The 22,327-nt window shown below is 44.8% G+C and overlaps 1 protein-coding gene across 5 annotated transcripts in view; it reads right to left on the bottom strand.

The window, feature by feature from the left end:
* Window positions 1-22,327, bottom strand: part of LOC112265379 (A-kinase anchor protein SPHKAP) — a 200,623-nt gene that overhangs the window by 2,775 nt on the left and 175,521 nt on the right. For 2 of the 5 annotated variants that reach the window (XM_042296033.1, XM_042296034.1), the window contains 7 exons: window positions 15,448-15,507; window positions 14,952-15,095; window positions 14,064-14,316; window positions 8,702-12,194; window positions 3,464-3,640; window positions 2,420-2,503; window positions 1,833-1,882 (listed from right to left, as the gene is read on the bottom strand). In XM_042296033.1, coding sequence (XP_042151967.1) covers window positions 1,833-1,882; window positions 2,420-2,503; window positions 3,464-3,640; window positions 8,702-12,194; window positions 14,064-14,316; window positions 14,952-15,095; window positions 15,448-15,507 — 4,261 coding nt within the window. The other 3 variants (XM_042296037.1, XM_042296035.1, XM_042296036.1) reach the window with 3 other exon arrangements.

The raw sequence follows: 22,327 nt of genomic DNA, 5'->3' as shown, positions 1-22,327 counted from the left end.
AACAGCTTGGAAAATTCCAGAAAATGATGTCATGGCTTTAGAAGCTTCTGTTAGGCTAATTTACATATTTTGAGTCAATTGGAGGTGTAGCTGTGTATTTATTTCAAGGCCTACCTTCAAACTCAGTTCCTCTTTGCTTGACATGAGAAAATCAAAAGAAATCAGCCAAGACCTCAGAAAAAAATGGTATGCCTCCACAAGTCTGGTTCATCCTTGGGAGCAATTTCCAAACGCCTGAAGGTACCACGTTCATCTGTACAAACAATAGTACGTAAGTATAAACACCATGGGACCACGCAGCCGTCATACCCCTCAGGAAGGAGATGCATTCTGTCTCCTAGAGATGAATGTACTTTGGTGCAAAAGGTGCAAATCAATCCCAGAACAACAGCAAGGATCTTGTGAAGATGCTGGAGGAAACAGGTACAAAAATATCTATATCAACAGTAAAAAGAGCCCTATATCGACAGCAAGAAAGAAGCCACTGCTCCAAAACCGGCATAAAAAACCCAGACTACGGTTTGTAACTGCACATGGGGACAAAGATCCTACTTTTTGGAGAAATGTCCTTTGGTCTGTTGAATCAAAAATATAAATATTTGGCCATAATGACCATCGTTGTGTTTGGAGGAAAAAGGGGGAGGCTTGCAAGCCGATGAACACCATTCCAACCGTGAAGCACGGGGGTGGCAGCATCATGTTGTGGGGCTGTTTTGCTACAGGAGGGACTGGTGCACTTCACAAAATAGATGGCATCATGAGGGAGGAAAATTATGTGGATATATTGAAGCAACATCTCAAGACATCAGTCAGGAAGTTAAAGCTTGGTTGCAAATGGGTCTTCCAAATGGACAATGACCCCAAGCAGACTTCCAAAGTTGTGTCGAAATGGCTTAAGGACAACAAAGTCAAGGTATTGGAGTGGCCATCACAAAGCCCTGACCTCAATCCCATAGAAAATGTGTGGGCAGAACTGAACAAGCGTGTGTGAGCAAGGAGGCCTACAAACCTGATTCAGTTACACCAGCTCTGTCAGGAGGAATGGACCAAAATTCACCCAACTTATTGTGGGAAGCTTGTGGAAGGCTACCCGAAACGTTTGACCCAAATTAAACTATTTAAAGGCAATGCTACCAAATACTAATTGAGTGTATGTAAACTTCTGACCCACTGGGAATGTAATGAAAGAAATAAAAGCTGAAATAAATCGTTCTCTCTACTATTATTCTGACATTTCATATTCTTAAAATAAAGTGGTGATCCTAACTGATCTAAAACAGGGAATATTTACTCAGATTAAATGTCAGGAATTGTTAAAAACTGAGTTTTTGGCTAAGGTGTATGTAAACTTCCGACTTCAACTGTATATTTTGCTTAAGGGTAGCTTAACTTCTTCCAGTGTGAAGTACTTCGTAGCTTGGTAAACTGTATTTTCAGAGTAGCTTCCACAACACTATACTGTTATATTGACCTAAAATGATTAAGTGGCAGCACTGCAGAGATAAAGCAGTGATATATTTACCATTTCGACATTTGAGTTACACATTACTTTGCTTTTGAAGCTCCAGTATCTGGGGAATTAGTCACACCAAGTAGCTATAGATAGATAATGTGAGTGACTTCTACAATACTCAGTGTGTAGAGATCTTACAGTGAAGAGGTTGAATAGAGGTTATCGCAAAGACGAATGAGAACAAAGATGAGACAGTAGGGGAGACAGCGAGAGTTGAGTTTCCTTTGTGACATATAATGTAGACAGTAATGACATGGAACTGAGACAGTGTGATGTAGTGTGTGTGTGTGTATGACTCAGACAGGGTGACGCTACTCACCGTCTACGTTCTCCTTGCTCTCCCTTAGGTGACCCTTGTCTGCCTCCTCACTGAGAACAGAGAGCATGACCATTAAGACAATACAGTAGGTCGCGTTCAGATTCTCACTTTCTTCCCTTAGGCCAGATTTACTAAGCATCTGTTTTTTTCAGTAAGGGATAACTGATAATAGACCAAAAACAAAGAAACATGTATCATTTTGCACCTTTCTATTGATCTTAATCTTTCTCCTTACCTTCTTGTTCTGTCCTGAATGTTTCATTTCCTTTATAAAAAAAATAGGTGCAAACACTTAGTTCATCTAGCTGTAAGTGTGAACTTATTCCCTGTCATGGATTTAAAAACATTGGATTAGTGTGTGCATGGGGTAGGTAGCCGGATGTAGCATCCACCACATTTCCTACATCGGTTGATCTCTTCATGAGTTGGAGTGAACAAGTACACACTTCATAAACAGGGTAGAGACTAGAGAGAAAATCAGACTGGAGCCTATGAGACTGCATTCTCCTGTTCAAAGGGCCTTGTTTAAAGCCTCAGCACTGTGTTGCAGGAGTGTTGTTGGCATGTCGTTAGGAGTTATCAGTTACCTGTTCACTGTGCTCTGACTGGGGATGTCAGACAAGCCCTCCAAGTCTGCCAGACCCAGGCTAGACGTGCTGCTGTTCCCGTTCCTGCAAATCCAAACAGAACTAAAACTCATATCCTGTCTCTTGAAAGGCGACACGATCAGTGACTTGTGAATGGAACGATAAGGAGCTGCGGTGAAGCGAGCAATGTTGTTCATTAGCTGGTGATTAACATAGAAACCGCAGCTGCAGCTGATCAGGATGGCTGGGCTGGAAGAGAGAGCCTGACTGGCAATGGGCCCTTCCTTGTGGAGATGAGGGATGTGGAAAGATTGAGCAGTTGCGCGGAGTGGGCGACCATGTCCAGTGACAGCAGTGTCACCGTGGAGTTAATCGGGGATGATGTGGTCAGGAAGGCAATAGCCACCAGGTGTTCGTTTATGCCACAGCTGTCTATGCTGGCAGGTAAAAGCAGCAAGCAGCACACATTTCATCACCACTACTGCCAAGCTGAAGCCAACCAGCCACACAGCCCTCCTCCTAGTCCTCTGGAGCCTAGAAACGTATCCGCCCCACTCTTTGTTATCTATACCCTGGTCTCATTTCTCCTGGCTTAGAGGAATGGCAGTAATAGACTTACTACCTCAGGTTTTTGGCTTGGCTCGGTGTCAGTATGAGGCTAGCTAGTGGAACTGAGAAATGGCACTACAGTCGCTGAAGCAGGGAATGATAAAGCTAATGTTCTGTGGGCCTTTAATGTGTGAGAAGCAGTGTGACGTCATGCCTATGCTACTGCAGGCCCCCAGAGCTCTACACCACGCTGGCTCTGGAGTGGGGCTCAGTGCACTAGGTGAGCTCTCTACCAGTGAGAGGAAAGCCCCCGGGCATACAGCTATTCCACTGAAGCGGCAAGAGCCGAAGACTGGCACGGGACAGCAAAGAGTGAGTGTGAGCAGCAATGGGCTGATGAGAGGGCGACGGACGGCGAGGGCAGTAGTAGCGGTAGGAGCGCTCGGAGCAGTGCATGATGGGACGGAGCAGCAGTTGGTTGCTAAGGTTACTGACCCCTCGCTCAGCTGGATAAAACTACTGGTCTCCTCGTGGGGGTCGTCATCGGGGGCGATCTGGGACCAGCTTCCTGAACTGTCCTCACTGCTAGCACTTAGAGAGCGCTTGTTTTGCTCACCTACAGTGGGTACTGCAGCGGCCGCAGAGGGCACTGCGGTCCTGTCTCTCTCACAGCTGGGGAAAGCAAACAGCAGGGTCACCTACTGTATACACTCTTAGAAAAATGATTCATAAAGCAGTTCATAAAGTGAACCTTTAATGGTTCTAGTTAGCCATTTTGTTCTAAGAGTGTACATACGATGTGATAGGCTGGGAGACTGGGAGGAGCTCAACCCCTCTGATGTGATCTTTCCCCTCATTTATTGATTTGGTTCTATTCTTGTTCAGGGGATACAGATTGTACATTTTTTGATTTGGTTCTATTCTTGTTCAGGGGATACAGATTGTACATTTATTGATTTGGTTCTATTCTTGTTCAGGGGATACAGATTGTACATTTATTGATTCTAGAATGTAGTTTTTTTAAAAGTGTGCTATGTACTGTGGCTATATACATTGTACATTTGTGTTGGGACCATGAAATCCTGTTCACCACATATTACATACAACCCCCCACCACCACCAAGTATTGGCATTTCTAAAATATGTGCCCCTTTTATAGAGGGTGGATAACCCATGTCCTTCAGTGTGTAAAGGATGTTTTGTATTTGTGCCTATCCAAATGAATCATGAATAAAAAATTAAATGAAAGGCTGCAGTGTTGGCTGTTTTTTTAATGCAACAGAGAAACTGAGTAATTTAAATCCTGATTAGATGATTGAAAGCTGCCAGATTCCCAGAGTGGGTTAAGGTGTTGTTTGTCAATGTCAATGAGCCTCACGTATTCATCAGGGAAAGAACCAGATGGAGATGAATTGTTCCATAACTGGAGTTTATTAACTGTTAAGTGAAAAACCAGCAAACCCTGCAATCAGTAAGCAGCTTAAATATAAATCTCTTCCAACTATTTTCCTTTTCATTTAATTTATTGCATGTGTCAATCCAATCTACAGGTAACTGCCAAAATAATGGAAACACTTGAGTAAATTAGGGATAGAAAGTATATTGAAAGCATGTGCTTCCACATAGGTTGGGTTCATGAGTTAGTTAAGCAATTAAGCAACACTTATGGGAGATTCTGGAGCAAAACACCAAATTATGGAATTTCTCGTGGAAGAATAGCATTGCATCCCCCCGATAGAGTTCCAAACACTTGTAGAATATATGCCAAGGTGCACTGAAGCTGTTCTGGCTTGTGATGGCCCAACACCCTATTGGTGTTTCCTTTATTTTGGCAGTTACCCCTATATGATACTATGTTTGTTTTGTCAATTACCTCCAAAGTATTTAAACCCCATTGTTTATTTTCCTTTCTAAACACTTCACTTTATATTTTATCTGCTCTATCTATTTGAGAGACCTTGTGTTGTCATCTACAGCATGTCAACGTGGTCTGCAAATGTTTGTCGCTTAGCTGATGATGCGCAACTAATTCCTGGAACACCAATAAAGTGACCTGAAGTACTTTGGAAGTTTTCTGTAACCTCCTCCTTGTGGTGCCCACCTCCTCCAGTACAAGGCCTCCCTGCAGTGTGTATATTCACACTTCACTGCCCCCTAAAGGCCACTCTCACGTTACCAAGAAGGTCTGTGTGAATCTTCTCACCTTACTGAGTCCCTGTTACACAATTTTCCTCTGAGTGAAATGTCAGACCCAAATTACAGTACAATATGATGCCACTGTTGTATGTAGCCTGTGTCTCTTATATACATAATATACTGTATGTGTGATATACACTTCCATCCATATGTATTTGGACAGGGATGTCATTTAAAAAAATGTGTCTCTATACTTTTTAAAATTTGAGATCAAGTAAAATGTCACATTTTACAGTGCCCTCTGTACTTATTGGGACAGTGAAGCATTTTTCCTTCTTTTGGCTCTACACTCCATACGTTTGGATTACAGACGCACAAATATCATTCCCCCAAGACATTACCTCTTACCTCTCACCATTACATTTTTAGCATTTTTGGGGGGGGTATGATATTTGTGCGTCTATAACTTTCTCACTTATCATTGTTCACAATTGATTAAGGATTATCTGTAATCATGGTAGGATCCACATTCATGTAGAAGTGTTTAGAAACATATTCTATTCTTCTTTACAATAAAAGTGACTCCAAAATGACACAATAGATTATTTGCCATGAGTCTCTATTGGGAACAAAATCATCTGAAACACAACCCCCCCAAAAAACAGCAAATGAGTCACAAGCTTGATGTAGTCATTGCATGCTATGAATATGGGACCAAATACGTAACTTTTTACGACTTTAATACACATACGTGGATTTGTCCTAATCCAACACTTTTGCTCCTCTAAAATGGGGGGCCTATGTAGAGAAAGTGCTGTAATTTTTAAACTGTTCACCCGATATGGATGAAAATATCCTCAAATCAGAGCTGACAGGCTGCACTTTAACCTCGTAGTCATTGTTTTATTTCAAATAAATAGATAGTCTAGCCCAGGGGCGTCAAACTCAATCAGCACACGGGCCATAATGAAAAAACGATTGTGCGGGCCATGGGTAAACGGGACACACGGAAGCAATTGAAGTTGAATTCACCAATGCGAGCACATCAGGTAGTAATTTCATGAAGTAGAGGGCCCGCGGGCCTTGTGTTTGACACGTGTGCGTTAGCCTGTTAGCCACATTATTACTGGCTTGTGATCATTGCCCTTGCTAGTTTGATTATATTGACATTGAAACTTAAACAGTGCATCCCAAATTGGTGGAGAAAGCAAACAATGTACCAGGCCAGCTGTGATTTTACAACCTGATTTTTTTTGTACTACCAAGAAATGTATTGATGTATTGATGAATTATATTAATCTGTTTCATATTTACTTCCACTTTAAAATAGTCAAAGTTTAGTATTTGGTTCCATATCCGTTGCAAGCAATGAATAAATCAAGCTTGTAACTTGACTCGTTGGACGCATTTACAGTTTGATTTGGCTGTGTTTTGGGTTACAGCGCGTTTTGGGTTACAAAAGACAAAGGAACCTCTAACAATTCAATGCTAAGGAACCTCTAACAATCCAAGTACTGTATCTAAGAAGGTGAATAAGCAGGACCATCCGGTTATTCTCTTCAAATCATCATTGCCTACAATGCTTTCATCACCACTCTGGGATCACCGACACAGCTGATTAGCCGTCCTCAGGAGACCACTCTTCAAGAACTAGTGCAAGTAACTAAGGCAACTCAGAAGGACACCGTGACCTCTTGTGGACAATCAGAAACATACACCCGAGAACGAAGGAGAAGGCCCTCCAAAGGAGAAGGCCCAATCAACCCTCCTCAAAAGCGGAACTCTTTCCGCAAAAGCCTGGGCCCAACAGAGATACCCGACGAAGACCTTCAACGCGTAAATATACATACATTACTTCTTACCCAAAAGAGCGGCAGTTCGGGACAAGGTATTATGGTTATTGTGAGTGTAGTTCCCAAATGTATCCAAGTGTTGCTTCTCTTTCTCTCTCGCTTTCTCTCTCTCTTTAACTCTCCATCTTGTGTAACAAGTGTCATATTGTGTTAGTCCGCTAGGGACTTGTTTTCATCGTATTAAGTTTATAATCAATAACCTATACCGTGTGTTTATGTGTGTGTGTGTGTGTGTGTGTGTGTGTGTGTGTTTGTGTGTGTGTGTGCGCACGTGTGTGTGTGTGTGTGTGTATCCTATGTTATCATATAGTTTGTGCGGTACGGAATGATTAGTAAGACTTGGGTTTGTGAAGATTCACAAAGTCTGTGACATTCAGAATAAGACTGATATGAGGAAATGATTCATTAGTGACTGTTATGATATCTTTATATTCTTGAGTTAATTTAGGAGACGTTAACTCGCTAAACAACTTTTGGTGCCCCAAATTGGTGTCTCGAAATTCCTAATTAGTTCATTGTTACATAATTAATTTAATCTAATAACAATTAAACATAGTAGGGAATTATTCAATGAATAACAGTCATCACATTAATGCTAGTCACGTTACGAAACGGATAATTCCAGGGTAACAGAATGAGGCTGAGATTTTTCACTTTAAATGTATGCCAAACAAAAAACAATAATTGAAAAGTTAAACAAACCATAAAACTCTATGCACAACGACAACTTTTAACAATTTCCACAGACATTTTTACAAAAAACATTTACTTGAATAACAGTGCAGATGCAAAGTTTGGTAACAGAATGATGGCACAAACCATTTGTTTTAGTTTGACAAACATTTTAATCTGAGCATCATTCTGTTAGCGTGGAATTGCCCTAATCCAAAACAAACTGCAAATGCATCCAACACGTCACAAGCTTTATGTAGTCATTGCCTGCATGGAATATGGGACCAAACATTTTTGCTTCACTGTCCAAATACATATGGGGAGTATATATATATATATATATATATATATATATATATATATATATATATATATATATATGTGTGTGTGTGTGTGTGTGTGTGTGTGTGTGTGTGTGTTTGTATGAATGTTTATGAGAATCTGCGTTTTATCCTGACTAGAGGCATGTCTATGCCACCTTGAAGATTAAGGTTAGCTCGAGATAAAAGCTGTAGCCTCCAACACAGCAACATGACTCATAACCTGGCTATGGGTCTGTATAATCCAAGGGAATTCACAATTCAAGGTGTTTCGGAAAATGAAAAAATAATACCATGCAAGTGAACGTTGTTCCATCATGAGCTTTCTCTCACTTTGTCTGTCTTCTCTCATCTTTTTTTAACTCTTTGTCCCCTCTTTCTCTCTCTCTCTCTCACTCTGTCTGTCTGTCTGTCTGTCTGTCTGTCTGTCTGTCTGTCTGTCTGTCTGTCTGTCTGTCTGTCTGTCTGTCTGTCTGTCTGTCTGTCTGTCTGTCTGTCTGTCTTCTCTCATCTTTCTTCAACTCTTTGTTTCCTCTCTCTGTCTGTCTGTCTGTCTGCTCTCATATTTCTTTAACTCTTTGCTCTCTCTCTCTCATCAAAAGCAGTTTGAGAGTCTGCAGCCTTTGATAGCCTTGTGATGCTCTCATCCCCAGTGATGATGCCCCTTTGCTGTGAAGAGCTGTGAGAGCCTGTTTGTGTGTTTGAGGGTGGGATTTACTCACAGGGGAAATGTGAACTGAGAGAGGACTTACCTGCTGCGCCTCACCGAGGCCCTCTCAGCGCACCACTGGGCTGTCCCCTCAGGGGGCGTTGGGTCCCAAGGGTGGCGTCCGGCTCTTTCCACCGGGTCCCCAGACTCAGGATTATCCCTTTGATCTGTCTCGATGTGGATCACCGGTACAGGGACCTCCCTGGGTCCCCTTATGGGGGGCCCGGCTGCTGTACATGTGCTGTCTCCGCCCCCTCCTGGTTGCTCCTGACTGGCTCTGCTCCGAGTGCAGCCAGGGCGGGAATGTTTGAAGCCTCTCCTCCTCTCCCCCACGGGCATGTGTTGTTGTCGCCCCACCATGCCACCTCCTCCGGCCCAATCCCCTTCCTGCAGGACAGACTTCCCGGTTTCCACGATGTCTGCGGCCAGGCGGTTGGCATATTGCAGCACTTGGGTCTGGGACTCTGCATCCACAAGGTCAATGCTGTCCTCCGGGTCCGCAATGATCTTGTTCTTCCGCATCAGGGACTCAATGGAGCTGGACCAGGTCTCGTGGATCAGCATGTCAGTGATCTGGTCCGTCTGTCCCCTCTGGTACAGACAGGAGTCAGACTTACACAGGCCCGTGGCAGACACCTGAACTGAGTTGGTGGGGTAGATATTAAGTGTGTCCCCATGCACATTGCGGACAAAGCCGTCAAAGGAGTTGGCCTTGATGGGCGAGTTGACGGTCAGCCTAGAGTCTGAGAAACGTCTGTCCGGCACGGAGGACTGACGGATACAGAAGAGGGTTCTGGGCGATGGAGGCAATAGGCTGTTGCTCCACTCTTTAGTTCTGCCCATACTGTAGTCTTTGCTCTCCTTGTCCATGTCTTTGAGCATGAACCTGTAGAACTCCTCAGTGATGCTCTCCGTACTGGACTGCTTCGACAGACAGGAGGTGGTCCTCACATTGAGGTGGCCGTTCTTCTTGGTGGCTGCCTGCTGCACGGCTGCTGCCAGGATGCTGCTGGCGTTCTGCCCGGCGTAGTAGTCCAGAAGCAGGTCAAAACCCCGGCCCTCCATCTCCATCTGGTTCACCATGAAGCGGGAGAACTCATCAGTGATGCTCTCGCAGCTGGACTGCTTGGAGATGGAGCCTCCCCTGCTCAGGTTCTGGCCCAGCCGGCTGCCGGGGCCTAGGGTGTTGGGGGTACCCGGAGGGCCTGCGTCCTCCTCTGGGATGCTTTCATAGCTGGCGGCCTTGCCCCGGCTCCACCGCTCACACTGCAGCCGGCTGCGGGTCTGCTGGCCGGGCTTGGAGGTGTCAACCACATTGAGCTCGGGGCAGTTCATTATGCGGGCGGTGACCTCGGAGGCAAAGAGCGCGAAGGGATCAAGAGTCTGGGGCATGTCATCCAAGTTGACCGTTTCATCCACCACGCGGTTGACCAGGCACTCCATCAACTCGGGCTGTTCCTCAGTCTTCTTCTTAATCTCACTGAGGCGTGGTGGCCGGTGCTTTTTGGATGCCACACCGCCATTCTGGCCCTCCTTTCTGCGGAGGGCCGTGCAACAGGAGGGCAACAGGTAGCTCCCCTCAGGGTAGTAGCCCGCTGCACCCTTCAGGGCACAGAACCACGGCTGCTTCCCGCTGGAGTTCTCCAGGCAGATGGCGGCCAGCTCAGTGGCCATGGAGACTACGGTGGTGGCCAGATCATCAGCGAAGTAGTTGACGGGGGTAGTTCTGGAATCTGAGTCCATCTTTAGGCAGACCAAGGCCCCTGTGGAGGAGGAGCTAAAAGAGGACTGAGGGGTCAGAGAAGACTGTCTGCTGTCTGTACTGGCTATCCATCTTTTCTCTGTTCCCAGTGATGAAGAGACCTGGTGGGCTAAGCTCTCTGGAAAAGTTTCTCTGATGTTTCCTCTGGCCTGCTGGCCCTGGAGGTCATAGCAGTCCTTAATAGAGGACGAGACTTTAGTCGGAGCTTGTCTGCGCTGCTGCTGCTCTCTGATATGTGGCGAGCTGTGAGACTCATAAGGTTCACTCTCCCTCTCCTCCAGTCCATATTTCACCTCCCTCATCCCGGAGTAGACGGGTGTCTTATCTGCCCATTGGGTTTCACAATTATCGGGCTGGCTGGAGCCAACGAAGCACTGTAATTGGCTTAATGGTTCCTTGGTGGTGGCGGCCGCCTCGTAGTCCCTGAAGCCGACATCACCCTCTTGTCTGTCAAACGACCCTATATCACATTTGGAAATGTCACCGATCCGCTTTGAAGTGAGACAAAGGATGTCGAAGAGCACATTGCTCACGCTCTCCTGCAGAAAGCCCTGGATATCAGTGACGTCTTTTCCCGGGCCTTCCAGTTCTTTTTTCTTTCTCGCTTTCTCAAATGCGTGTTTGAAGAGGCCGTCGGCCACTTCGCTGATGAAATTGTCCACCTCCGTCTCATCCATCTTGTCCAGACATGACTTATTGGGAGACGTGATGCCGTCCACAATCCTGTTGTGGGTGGACTCCAGTAGATGGGCCACACTCTTGTAGTCCTGGGGCTGAGCCAGCACCCCTGCTGCCTCCTTGTGAAGAACTTCAGCAATGCTGGTGCGGAAGGCCTCGATGCTGGTCCCCTCGGCCACACTGCAGTGGAGGGTGATAGCTGTGGAGGTCTGCGCTGCAGATAGGAGCCCCACGGAGGCGGCCGAGTAGACCTCGGTGGTGGAGTTGTCTTCTGACTCACAGACCACTTCCCCGGCCTCTTCAGCTAGCTCCACCACAGCCACCGCCCCCGCCACCTGGGCCATCCCGCACATGGCTGAGGAGAAGGAGTAGTCAGTGCCCTCAGGGTCCCTCTGTCCCTCTCGCTCCATGTCCCCCTCTGTTGGCTCCATTGCCAGGTGCTCTGCTACCTGTGGGCTGGAGATGGTGCCGATGACACTGGCAGCGCATGCCAAGGCCCGCTGCAGGGGTTTGGTGGGGTGGCGTCCAGTGGTAGTGGTGGTAGGGAGGAGGTCATGGGTCTCTGGTCCGTGTTCCGCTGGTACCTGCCTGGCAGTACCACCATCACCACCAACACCATGCTCCAGAGCCGCGTGAGAGGCTTGAGTACCCAGCCACTCTGGCAGGCCCTCGCAGCTATCCGGGCTCTGCACTATGACGATCTTGGGGAGCTCGAAAGAGCAGGCGCGTGCCCGACAGGGCTCCTCTGCTCCTGTCCAGGCGAGGCCGGTGGGGGGGTGGCTGCCGGGGGACATGCTCACAGCGGCCTCAGGAGCGAAGGATGGTTCGTCCTGAGACAGGCTGATGAAGGCGTCCTGCAGTACCGACTCGGCCAGGTTGGTGGCATAGTGGCCAGCCGACTCCTTGGTGTGATGAATGCTAGCTCTCGCCGGTGCCCTTCCTCCTCGTTTCTTGGTGGCTGGGGGGGTACTGATGGTCACCTCGGACTCCTCGCTGTCCTGCCACTTATGCTGGCCCAGGTGTCCCCTCTGACACGCTGGTCTGTCTCTGTGTGCTACATCTGACAAGTCCTCTGCCACATCACTGCACTCTGGCTCTGAGTGGAGAAAGAGAGAGAGAGGCATGTCCAGACCTGTTAGAATATACTTCCATCAAATTCCCAATGTGCCAGAGCAAGAGCGATGACAACCCAGCTCTGGTTTAACCAAGCTAGCAATAACACCAGACTTTCACTGAGCAGCATTTACCCACTCAAACATGACTATAGCTCCCAACCAAACCCTAGCTGGTCCCAGTTATGTTTGTGCTGTCTTACCAATGACCATAAGAGTTGGCTACACAGGCTATAATACAACACAAACAGATCTGGGAACAGGCTAACTTACCCCCATGCAAAGTAAAAAAGAGCAACCTCCTATCCGAGGCTTGATCTGATAATGAATATTACTGGTACATTGACTCAAAGGAGACCCTTCACACAGTGTTGGTTCTAAATTCATACAGGCAGGGATGGGAACAATACAGATACGAAATGCAATAAAGATCAATGTATCAAAATAAACAACAAAATACTGCTTTGTAATGTATTTAATTAAAATACTAAAATACATTTGCAAGTAGCCAGCCCGAAGAACAACAAAATTCTCAGTATCGGTTACAAAAACATTTTTACTTGCAATGACTCTGATATCTTGTTGTTTAACTACCTTAGTTGAGCAAGTCACCCTGGATAAGCGTGTCTGCTAAATGACCAAAATATAAATGTATATGTGAAAATGAACAAACCAAAATGAACTGCAAAGCAGGCTGTTTATTGTTTCGGGGGGGAGCTCATTAGAATAACACTCAGCATGCTTTGCAATTGTTCATTTTTACATATACATTTATATTTAGTTCATTTAGCAGATGCTTTTATCACACTATAGTGCTCTCAGACTTCTGATACCAATGCAGGGTGAAAGGGGGGGCACAAAATGTGAACCGTTATAAATTACAGTATTTTGAAAATACAAAATACATTGTAGTGTAATTCAGCCCAGTGTAATTCAAATGACAAAATACTCATAAGTAATTCAAATAAGTATTCCAAATGCATGTAACAGAAATCCTGCCCATCTCTGCTTACAGGAGATTCATATTATAGATAAGGGGAGACTTGTCACTGTGCAGAAAAGCACAGCCAAACTCAGGGCCATATACTGTATATTAATCTCAATCATGACAGGCATTGATCTATTCTACTGTATGTGCCCTCAGCAGCACGGCACACCATGCGAGGCACAAATGCTCTAAGGAGCTACACAGCCAGCCAGCCACAGAGAAGTGTTTTTACAGATGAAGACTGACAGGCACGAGAGAACAAGAGCACAACAGCTGAATGCCTGTCGTTCCCTTTTGAAACGAGACGAGGGACATCTTCAGTGGTAAGAATAGTATTCAAGGACCATGTAGACTATTTGTGATTCGGAAAATATTCAGACCCCTTGACTTTTTCCACATTTTGTTACGATACTTCGTCATTATGGGGTATTGTGTGTAGATTGGTGAGAATTAAAATGTTAAAAAATCAATTTTAGAATAAGGCTGTAATGATAAAAAAAAATTGAAAAAGTCAAGGGGATCTGAATATTTTCCGAGCGCACCTATACATTGACCTGTTTTGAGAGTAGGCTACTGAATAATGTATAACCTTACAAAAATGTCAGATTTTTCCTCCCAAAAGGAGTGCTTCACAGTAGTATATTTGTAAATAATAAATGGTGTATCCTATTTAGCAGACACATTTGTCAAAAGTGAACTAGAACAGTAACTGAGATCGACATTTTCGTATTTGCTATCCTCATGCTCTTCAAACTTAGCCACATAGGACTACATTACTCTACTTTAATATTCACCACATATGTCAGTAAAATACAATGAACTCAAATATAGTACATGGGTATTCAAAAGGATCAGAATTAATCACCATTTCGTAAGCCGTCATCCTCGCTGTCATCCCCCAGGTGTTCTGAGGCAGTGAGGAAGTCCTCCTCTATGGATGAGAAAGAGCGGTTGGTGTCATCATCCAGCCTCTGCCCTGCCATCATCATCCCCTGGGACCCCTGCCTCTCCTGACCCCACTGTAGCCCGATTAGGAACTTGTTGATCTCATAGATGATGCTGGTGGACCGCCGGCCCCCAGCACACTGGACCAGGCACACATCTGTACCCCTCTGGCCCTGGAGACAATACACACACACACACGCAGGTACAAATACGCACACACACATTTTTACAATTTTTACATTTTATATTTTTATTACCCCTTTTTCTCGCCAATTTCGTTATATCCAATTGGTATTTACAATCCTTTCCCATCGCTGCAACTTCCGTACGGACTCGGAAGAGGCATAGGTTGAGAGCCGTGTGTCCTCCGAAACACAACCCAGCCAAGCCGCACTGCTTCTTGACACAACGCCCGCTTAACCCGGAAGCCAGCCGCACCAATGTGTCGGAGGAAACAGCGTACACCTGGCGACCGTGTCAGCATGCATTGCGCCTGGCCCGCCACAGGAGTCGCTAGTGCGCGATGGGACAGGAACATCCCTGCCGGCCAAACCCTCCCCTAACCCGGATGACGCTGGGCCAATTGTGCGTCGCCCCCATGGGTCTCCCGGTAAAGAGTTCAATAATTTATGCATTCTACCTTGTCTGCTCGTGTAATTCTCAGAGCAGATCAGACAGTGGATGGATTTGGGATGGAGGGATCTCAACAAACCATTAATATAAAATTACATGAAGTGTGTGTGTGTGTGTGTGTGTGTGTGTGTGTGTGTGTGTGTGTGTGTGTGTGTGTGTGTGTGTGTGTGCTCACCTGTGTGTGGGTGGGGTACTGGTGAGGGTGAGAGGGGTCCGGAGTCTCCAAACCGCCGAGCAGCAGGATCTCGTTCACCTTGGGCTGTCGCACACTCAGAGAGTCGACCAGCTTGGGAAGGTCTGGAGAGATTGAGGCCAGTTTCTAGAGGAGAGAGGGACGTCGCCCACAGTCACAATGACAGGCACACAGGCAGTCATCATCAGAACAAACCTGCTAATTACCTAAACAAATCAACCCCTCTCACCCAGGCTAATTATCCCGAATCCATGGCAACAGAGCCAGTGTTTATGATAGTTAAGAAAGACTCTGGGGGAATGGGAGGAGGGGAAAGGAGAGGCGAGGATAGAGGATGAGAGTAGGAGCAGAGTTGTTAATGGGTAGGGGGAGGAAAGGAGATGAGATGAGGAGGGAGGAGAGGGAAGAGAGGATATGAGAGGAAAGCATGGGTAGGGGGTAACAGAGAGATGACAAGAGAAGAGGGGACCCAGCACACCTTGATGCAGCTGTTGTCGTGACGATCCACCTTCTGCTGGTCCAGATTCACAAAGCAGATCTGCAATAAGAGGGAAAAAGCTTCAGAACAGTGGTAATGTAAAGCTCCAAAAAAACATAGTGAGACCTGAGAGGTTAGCATCAAATAGTCCAGAATACTGACTGTGATGTAGCCAACCTTACTCCCCATTCCAATGACCTGACTTTACCCAGATAAAAGCATGATTACTCGTCTGACAGAGGAAGCATTCATGCTATGTTAGCCCTCACTGGCCATTACAAGGCTCTAGCAGGACGTGTTTTTGGAGGTATGGCAACGCGCGAATAAGCAGGACACAACAGGGCTAATTGGCACCCAGTCAGTCAGTACCCAGGGAGCGAGCGACAGTCCCTACATACAGACTGATATAATTTTACTGAATTGGTCCCAAATTAAACCCTATTCCCTATATAGTGCATTACTTTTGACCAGACCCCTATTAGCCCTGGTCAAAAGAAGTGCACTACAAAGGGAATAAGGTGCAAATTGGAATTCAGAATAATTTCACTGATTGCTTTGCCATTGTTCATTCTGGGGTGGGTTTTCCAAAGCCTTCATAGTTGCATAGGTATGTTTTTTCACTTGCTGACCCAGACTATAGAACAGCAAAGTGCTACGAATGTAGTTTGTTCACGCATAGAAGATTGGCCGCCCCGTCAAACGCTTAGATTTTCATAAGTGTGACTCTGTCGTGCCAGTGCGGCTGGGTTGTGTAGAGAAAGTATGTAAAAGTACAGTTACAAATGCTTTGGGGAAGTTTTAAACAATAATTGAGTTAATTAGAAAAGGGAGTGAGGCACAGCCCTTGGTTGGTCACTTACCAATAAACACAGATAGTGCCCCCCCCCCACCAGCTGTAACACACTATATAACCAGTTCCTATCTATCCAGTTCTCTCTATCTATTCAAAGCCTGATGAACTTACAGTGGCAAAGGAAAAGTATGTGGACCCTTTGGAATTTACTGAACTTCTGCATAAATGGGTCATAAAATATGATCTGATCTTCATCTAAGTCACAACAATAGACAAACACAGTCTACTTAAGCTAATAACACACAAATTATTGTATTTTTCTTGTCCATATTGAATACATAATTTAAACATTCACAATATAGGTTGGAAAAAGTATGTGAACCCCTAGGCTAATGACTTCTCCAAAAGCTAATTGGACTCAGGAGTCAGCTAATCTGGAGTCCAATCATTGAGATGAGATGTTGGTTAGAGCTTCCCTGCCCTATAAAAACACTCACAAATTTGAGTTTGCTATTCACAAGAAGCATTGCCTGATGTGAACATGCCTCGAACAAAACAGATCTTGGAAGACCCAAGATTAAGAGTTGTTGACTTGCATAAATTCTGGAAAGGGTTATAAAAGTATCTCTAAAAGCCTTTATGTTCATCAGTCCACGGTAAGACAAATTGTCTATAAATGGAGAAAGTTCAGCACTGTTGCTACTCTCCCTAGGAGTGGCCGTCCTGCAAGAGAACAGCGCAGAACGCTCAATGAGGTTAAAAATAATGTTAGAGTGTCAGCTAAAGACATAAAGAAATCTCTGGAACATGCTAACATCTCTGTTGACGAGCCTACGATACGTACAACACTAAACAAGAATTGTGTTCATGGGAGGACAATACAGAAGAAGCCCCTGCTGTCCAAAAAAACCATTGCTGCACTTCTGAACTTCGCAAAAGAGCATCTGGATGTTCCACAGCGCTACTGGCAAAATATTCTGTAGAGAGTTGAAACTAAAGTTGAGATGTTTGGAAGGAACACACAACACTATGTGTGGAGAAAAAAAGGCACAGCACTTCAACATCAAAACCTCATCCCAACTGTAAAGTATGGTGAAGGGAGCATCATTGTTTGGAGCTGCTTTGCTGCCTCAAAGCCTGGACAGCTGGCTATCATCAACGGAAAAATCAATTCCCAAGTTGATCAAAACACAGGCACACACAACTACAGAAAACGTTTGGTTGAGGTTATAAAAAGTAGGATCAACCAGTTATTAAAACCAAGGGTTCACATACTTTTCCCACCCTGCACTGTGAATGTTTACACAGTGTGTTCAATAAAGACATACAAACGTATAATTGTTTGTGTTATTAGTTTAAGCAGACTGTGTTTGTCTATTGTTGTGACAGATGAAAATCAGAACAAATTTTATGGCCAATTTATGCAGAAATCCAGGTAATTCCAAAGGGTTCACATACTTTTTCTTGCCACTGTACATACCAGGTCCATATTTCCAAACCCAATATTCTGCCCCCGCGCTTCAGCCAGAGAACATATTATATATATATTCTAGAGAGGAGAAATAAACAATTTCCTGTATTAATCAACATACCAATCATTGTAAATCCCAGCGGTTGATATAACCTCCTTGATCATCGTACATACCCTCTCTGATGTACGTCATGCTGAAAGCCCTCAAAGCTCAAAGAGCTTAGCTACCCACAATTCATATGGTTTCTGTAAGAGCTATTCTTTATGATTAACTTCCCTATGTGACTCAATTAAGTAAAAGAACAAACGCTTGTGGGGTCCATCTTGTAGGCCTCTTATCTCTCCTCACACATGTCAATTAGGCTAATATGACTGTCTGGTTTGCCTGTGGGCTATATTCAGCATCTTATTCCCCTGCTCCCCACCATGTTTTCCCCCCTTCCTCTTTTCTTTTCCGTGGCACTCGTGTCCATGTTCCATGGTAATGGGTCTTCTCGGGGGGAAGAGGGCATGTACGCTTCGGACTAACATCAAAAGAGAAGCAGAAGGAGAAATACAAAACAGAGGTAAATGATGCAGCGACTGGAACTGGATCGAATGGCCCAATCAGCTTAGAGATAAAACTGTTCTGTCTGCCAATCAGGCTGAATCTGTAGTTTGTTACTCTGTGACATCATGGATGTTAGTCTCTGTAATGAGTGGATTTGATTATTTTTTTTTTTCCCTCTTTTACAAATTAATCTTGCACTTTACCCATGTTTTCTACATCATTTCTGCCTATTTCATGGATCTTTTATAAAAAGTAGCCTATAGGATGAATCAGTGAGCTAACCACCCCAAAGCTGAAAAGGGGACAGAATTCAACGGAGGAAACAAAACGACGGGAGCAGCTTGAGAATTGGAGTGGCGCTCTTTATCAGGAGAGTCAAAATGTCCACCGGACTGAAACAACACAGAACATTGCAATTTCACCATTTCACCCCTCTTTACATTATTACATACATATCACATTCAGCCTTTTCCCTACTTTTATTCAAGAAAGCCCACTCTGGTAGTGGTGTAACCTATTTCGAAGCTGTCTTTTTATAAAGGTGGTTCTATCAAGCCCTTGCCAGCTGAGGTGCTGTGAAGGTTATCACATTATTTGGGCTTATTGTGTCTTCCACGCAGGTCAAAGCAATTGCAGAGAAAAGTAAGGAGATGACTGTTGAAGAATGCGAAAGAGCAAGGGAGAAACAGTCAAAAGAAAATAGGAGATATAGTGCCCTTCCCAAGGACAAAATCATTTAGCCATCACCATTAGGTGGGGGTGGCAATAGTCTCCAAAAATGAGCTGTTTGTTGTATCACTAAATGACACATTTTATATTTAAAATCATTACTGCCATGGTATTTTAATGGTTTCATGAGAATGGCATTCCATGCAGAGTTGCAAAGAAAAAGCCATATCTCAGAATGGCAAAAGAACATAGACACTGGACAGAGGAACTCTGCCTAGAAGGCCAGCATCCCAGAGTCGCCTCTTCACTGTTGACGTTGAGACTGGTGTTTTGCGGGTACTATTTAATGAAGCTGCCAGTTGAGGACTTGTGAGGTGACTATTTCTCAAACTAGACACTCTAATGTACTTGTCCTCTTGCTCAGTTGTGCACCGGGGCCTCCCACTCCTCTTTCTATTCTGGTTAGGGCCAGTTTGCGCTGTTCTGTGAAGGGAGTAGTACACAGCATTGTACGAGATCTTCAGTTTCTTGGCAATTTCTCGAATGGATTAGCCTTAATTTCTCAGAACAAGAATAGACTGATGAGTTTCAGAAGAAAGTTCTTTGTTTCTAGCCATTTTGAGCCTGTAATCAAACCTACAAGTGCTGATGCTCCAGATACTCAACTATTCTAAAGAAGGTCAATTTTATTGCTTCTTTAATCAGAACAACAGTTTTCAGCTGTGCTAACATAATTGCAAAATGGTTTTCTAATGATCAATTAGCCTTTTAAAATTATAAACTTGGATTAGCTAACACAATGTGCCATTGGAACACAGGAGTAATGGTTGCCTATGTAGATATTCCATTAAAAATCAGCCGTTTCCAGCTACAATAGTAATTTACAACATTAACAATGTCTACACTGTATTTCTGATCAATTTGATGTTATTATAATGCACAAGAAAAATGTGATTTTCTTTCAAAAACAAGGTAATTTCTGAGTGACCCCAAACTTTTGAACAATAGTGTATATACTGTATATTCCACATGACAAATATCCCCACATCAATAACAGTCGATAAATGTGCTTCTCATAATAAAAGGGTGATAATAAATGTCTGGACATACATCATCCGGCAAGACTTTAGCTTATGTGACAGAGGACATAGGACAATCGTCACAGTGCCTAATGACCATGGTGCTATGGCAGCAGTGATGTCACTGTTTTTAACGGCGTGCCATAGCTCTGAAAAGAGTGGGTCAGATGTGTTGTTGTTCCTTGGGCAGGTCAGATGTACACACAACACAAACACACATGCTTGGTCACACAAGCACAGGAGCAGAAACTCCAGAAAACAGTCTCACTCATTTTCAATAAAGATAACAAATATTCACAGGCTATAGTGCAATACACACACACACACACACACACACACACACACACACACACACACACACACACACACACACACACACACACACACACACACACACACACACACAGGCACACACAACACAGACACACACAACACAGACACACACAACACACACACACAATACAAACACACATAACACATACACACACAACGCAAACACACAACACAGACACACACAACACAGACACACACAACACAAACAACACAAATACACACGCTTGATCACACAAGCACAGGAGCAGAAACTCCTTAAAACGGTCTCACTCATTTCTAACAAAGATTACAATTATTCACAGAGTATGTAGTACAATAGGCTGCTACGCACACCCGTGTGCACACAAGCACACATGCACACCGTCCTCCACCCACTTCTAAGCTCTCTTCCTCTTCCCTCAACAACAAATCCTCTCCCCCTCACTCAATCTCCCCACCTTCAAACCCTTCTTCTCAACTCTAACCTTTGTCTCTCTCTTTCTCTCTATGTCCCATTGCTCTCATCTCAGCACACTCAGTCGTTCTTCCTGTGTCCTCTGTGTGTTCCCCTGTGTTTGCTATGTAAGACCGCCACAGTCAGGCCATGTTGTGACTGTGAGCCACTTGGATGCTCTGTCTCTGGCTGTGTCTCATATGGCACCCTGTTCTCTAAATAATGCACTACAGTAGTGCACTAAATAGGGAATTCGGTGCCATTTGGAACACAACCTTGGTATCCTTCTGTGGCTCCTAACCCCTGACCTCCAAGCAATAGCACCAGCCAAGATACATTACAGGCACTTCCATTATTCATATGCACTGTCTGTATGCTGGTTTTGGTTGTGGTAATCTCTCGTGGACAGATTGTGCGTAAACCGAAGAAAATTAATTAGCTGCCAAATTACACAAGATTTTAGTTCTGGAATATTAGAGTTGTAGAGCTCATTGAATATTCACAACACTAATGTGTATAGAGTCTACACCTGTTCAGCTCTCCATTCAGCCTCCAACTCTGGAATAATATTACATAATATAACTAACTGGTAATGATGTCCCATTTCCAGTCATACCCAATCCTAGACCCAGGCACACAAGCAGGCAGACAGGCAGGCACACAAGCAGGCAGACAGGCAGGCACACAAGCAGGCAGACAGGCAGGCACACAAGCAGGCAGACAGGCAGACACACAAGCAGGCAGACAGGCAGACACACAAGCAGGCAGACAGGCAGACACACAAGCAGGCAGACAGGCAGGCACACAAGCAGGCAGACAGGCAGACACACAAGCAGGCAGACAGGCAGACACACAAGCAGGCAGACAGGCAGGCACACAAGCAGGCAGACAGGCAGACACACAGTTGCTGTGGGACCAAGCAGGCAATTAGAGCAGTGAGGAATGATATGAATTGGGAATATCTTATCTCATCGCTGTAACTAACTCTGTCCTATCCATCAGCCGTGAGATACAGCTTAAATTGTCATTTTCAGCTCCCCATATCTCATTGAATACAATTCAATTATCTACATAGCTGCAGCAGTGAGTGTGTATATGTGTGTGTGTGTGTGTGTGTGTGTGTGTGTGTGTGTGTGTGTGTGTGTGTGTGTGTGTGTGTGTGTGTGTGTGTGTGTGTGTGTGCGTGCGTGCGTGCGTGCGTGCGTGCGTGCGTGTGTGTGTGTGTGTGTGGCAGTGTGGGTGTGGTGTGGCAGTGTGGGTGTGGGTGTGGGTGTGGCAGTGTGCAGAGAGAGAGAGAGTGAAACTGGGAATAGTTTTGGTGTTGATGGCATAGAATGCTAGTGATAGTCTCTCGTGACAGATTATTAGTGCATGCAACATTTGGTTCTGGGGTCTGAGATGAACAATGATATAGATCTCATCTCTACAAAAATGTAAAATAGGATTGGAAACATATCTCCGTAACTTCACTGTAACTAGCAGAGCAGAACTAACAGTGTAGAAGACTTCGGTTCCAAATTGCTTACCCTCTGTCAATGTGTTCAGATGAAAT

Source organism: Oncorhynchus tshawytscha, linkage group LG13, assembly GCF_018296145.1.
Source record: "Oncorhynchus tshawytscha isolate Ot180627B linkage group LG13, Otsh_v2.0, whole genome shotgun sequence".
NCBI lineage: Eukaryota > Metazoa > Chordata > Actinopteri > Salmoniformes > Salmonidae > Oncorhynchus > Oncorhynchus tshawytscha.
This window is presented reverse-complemented; position numbering and strand designations above follow the sequence as displayed.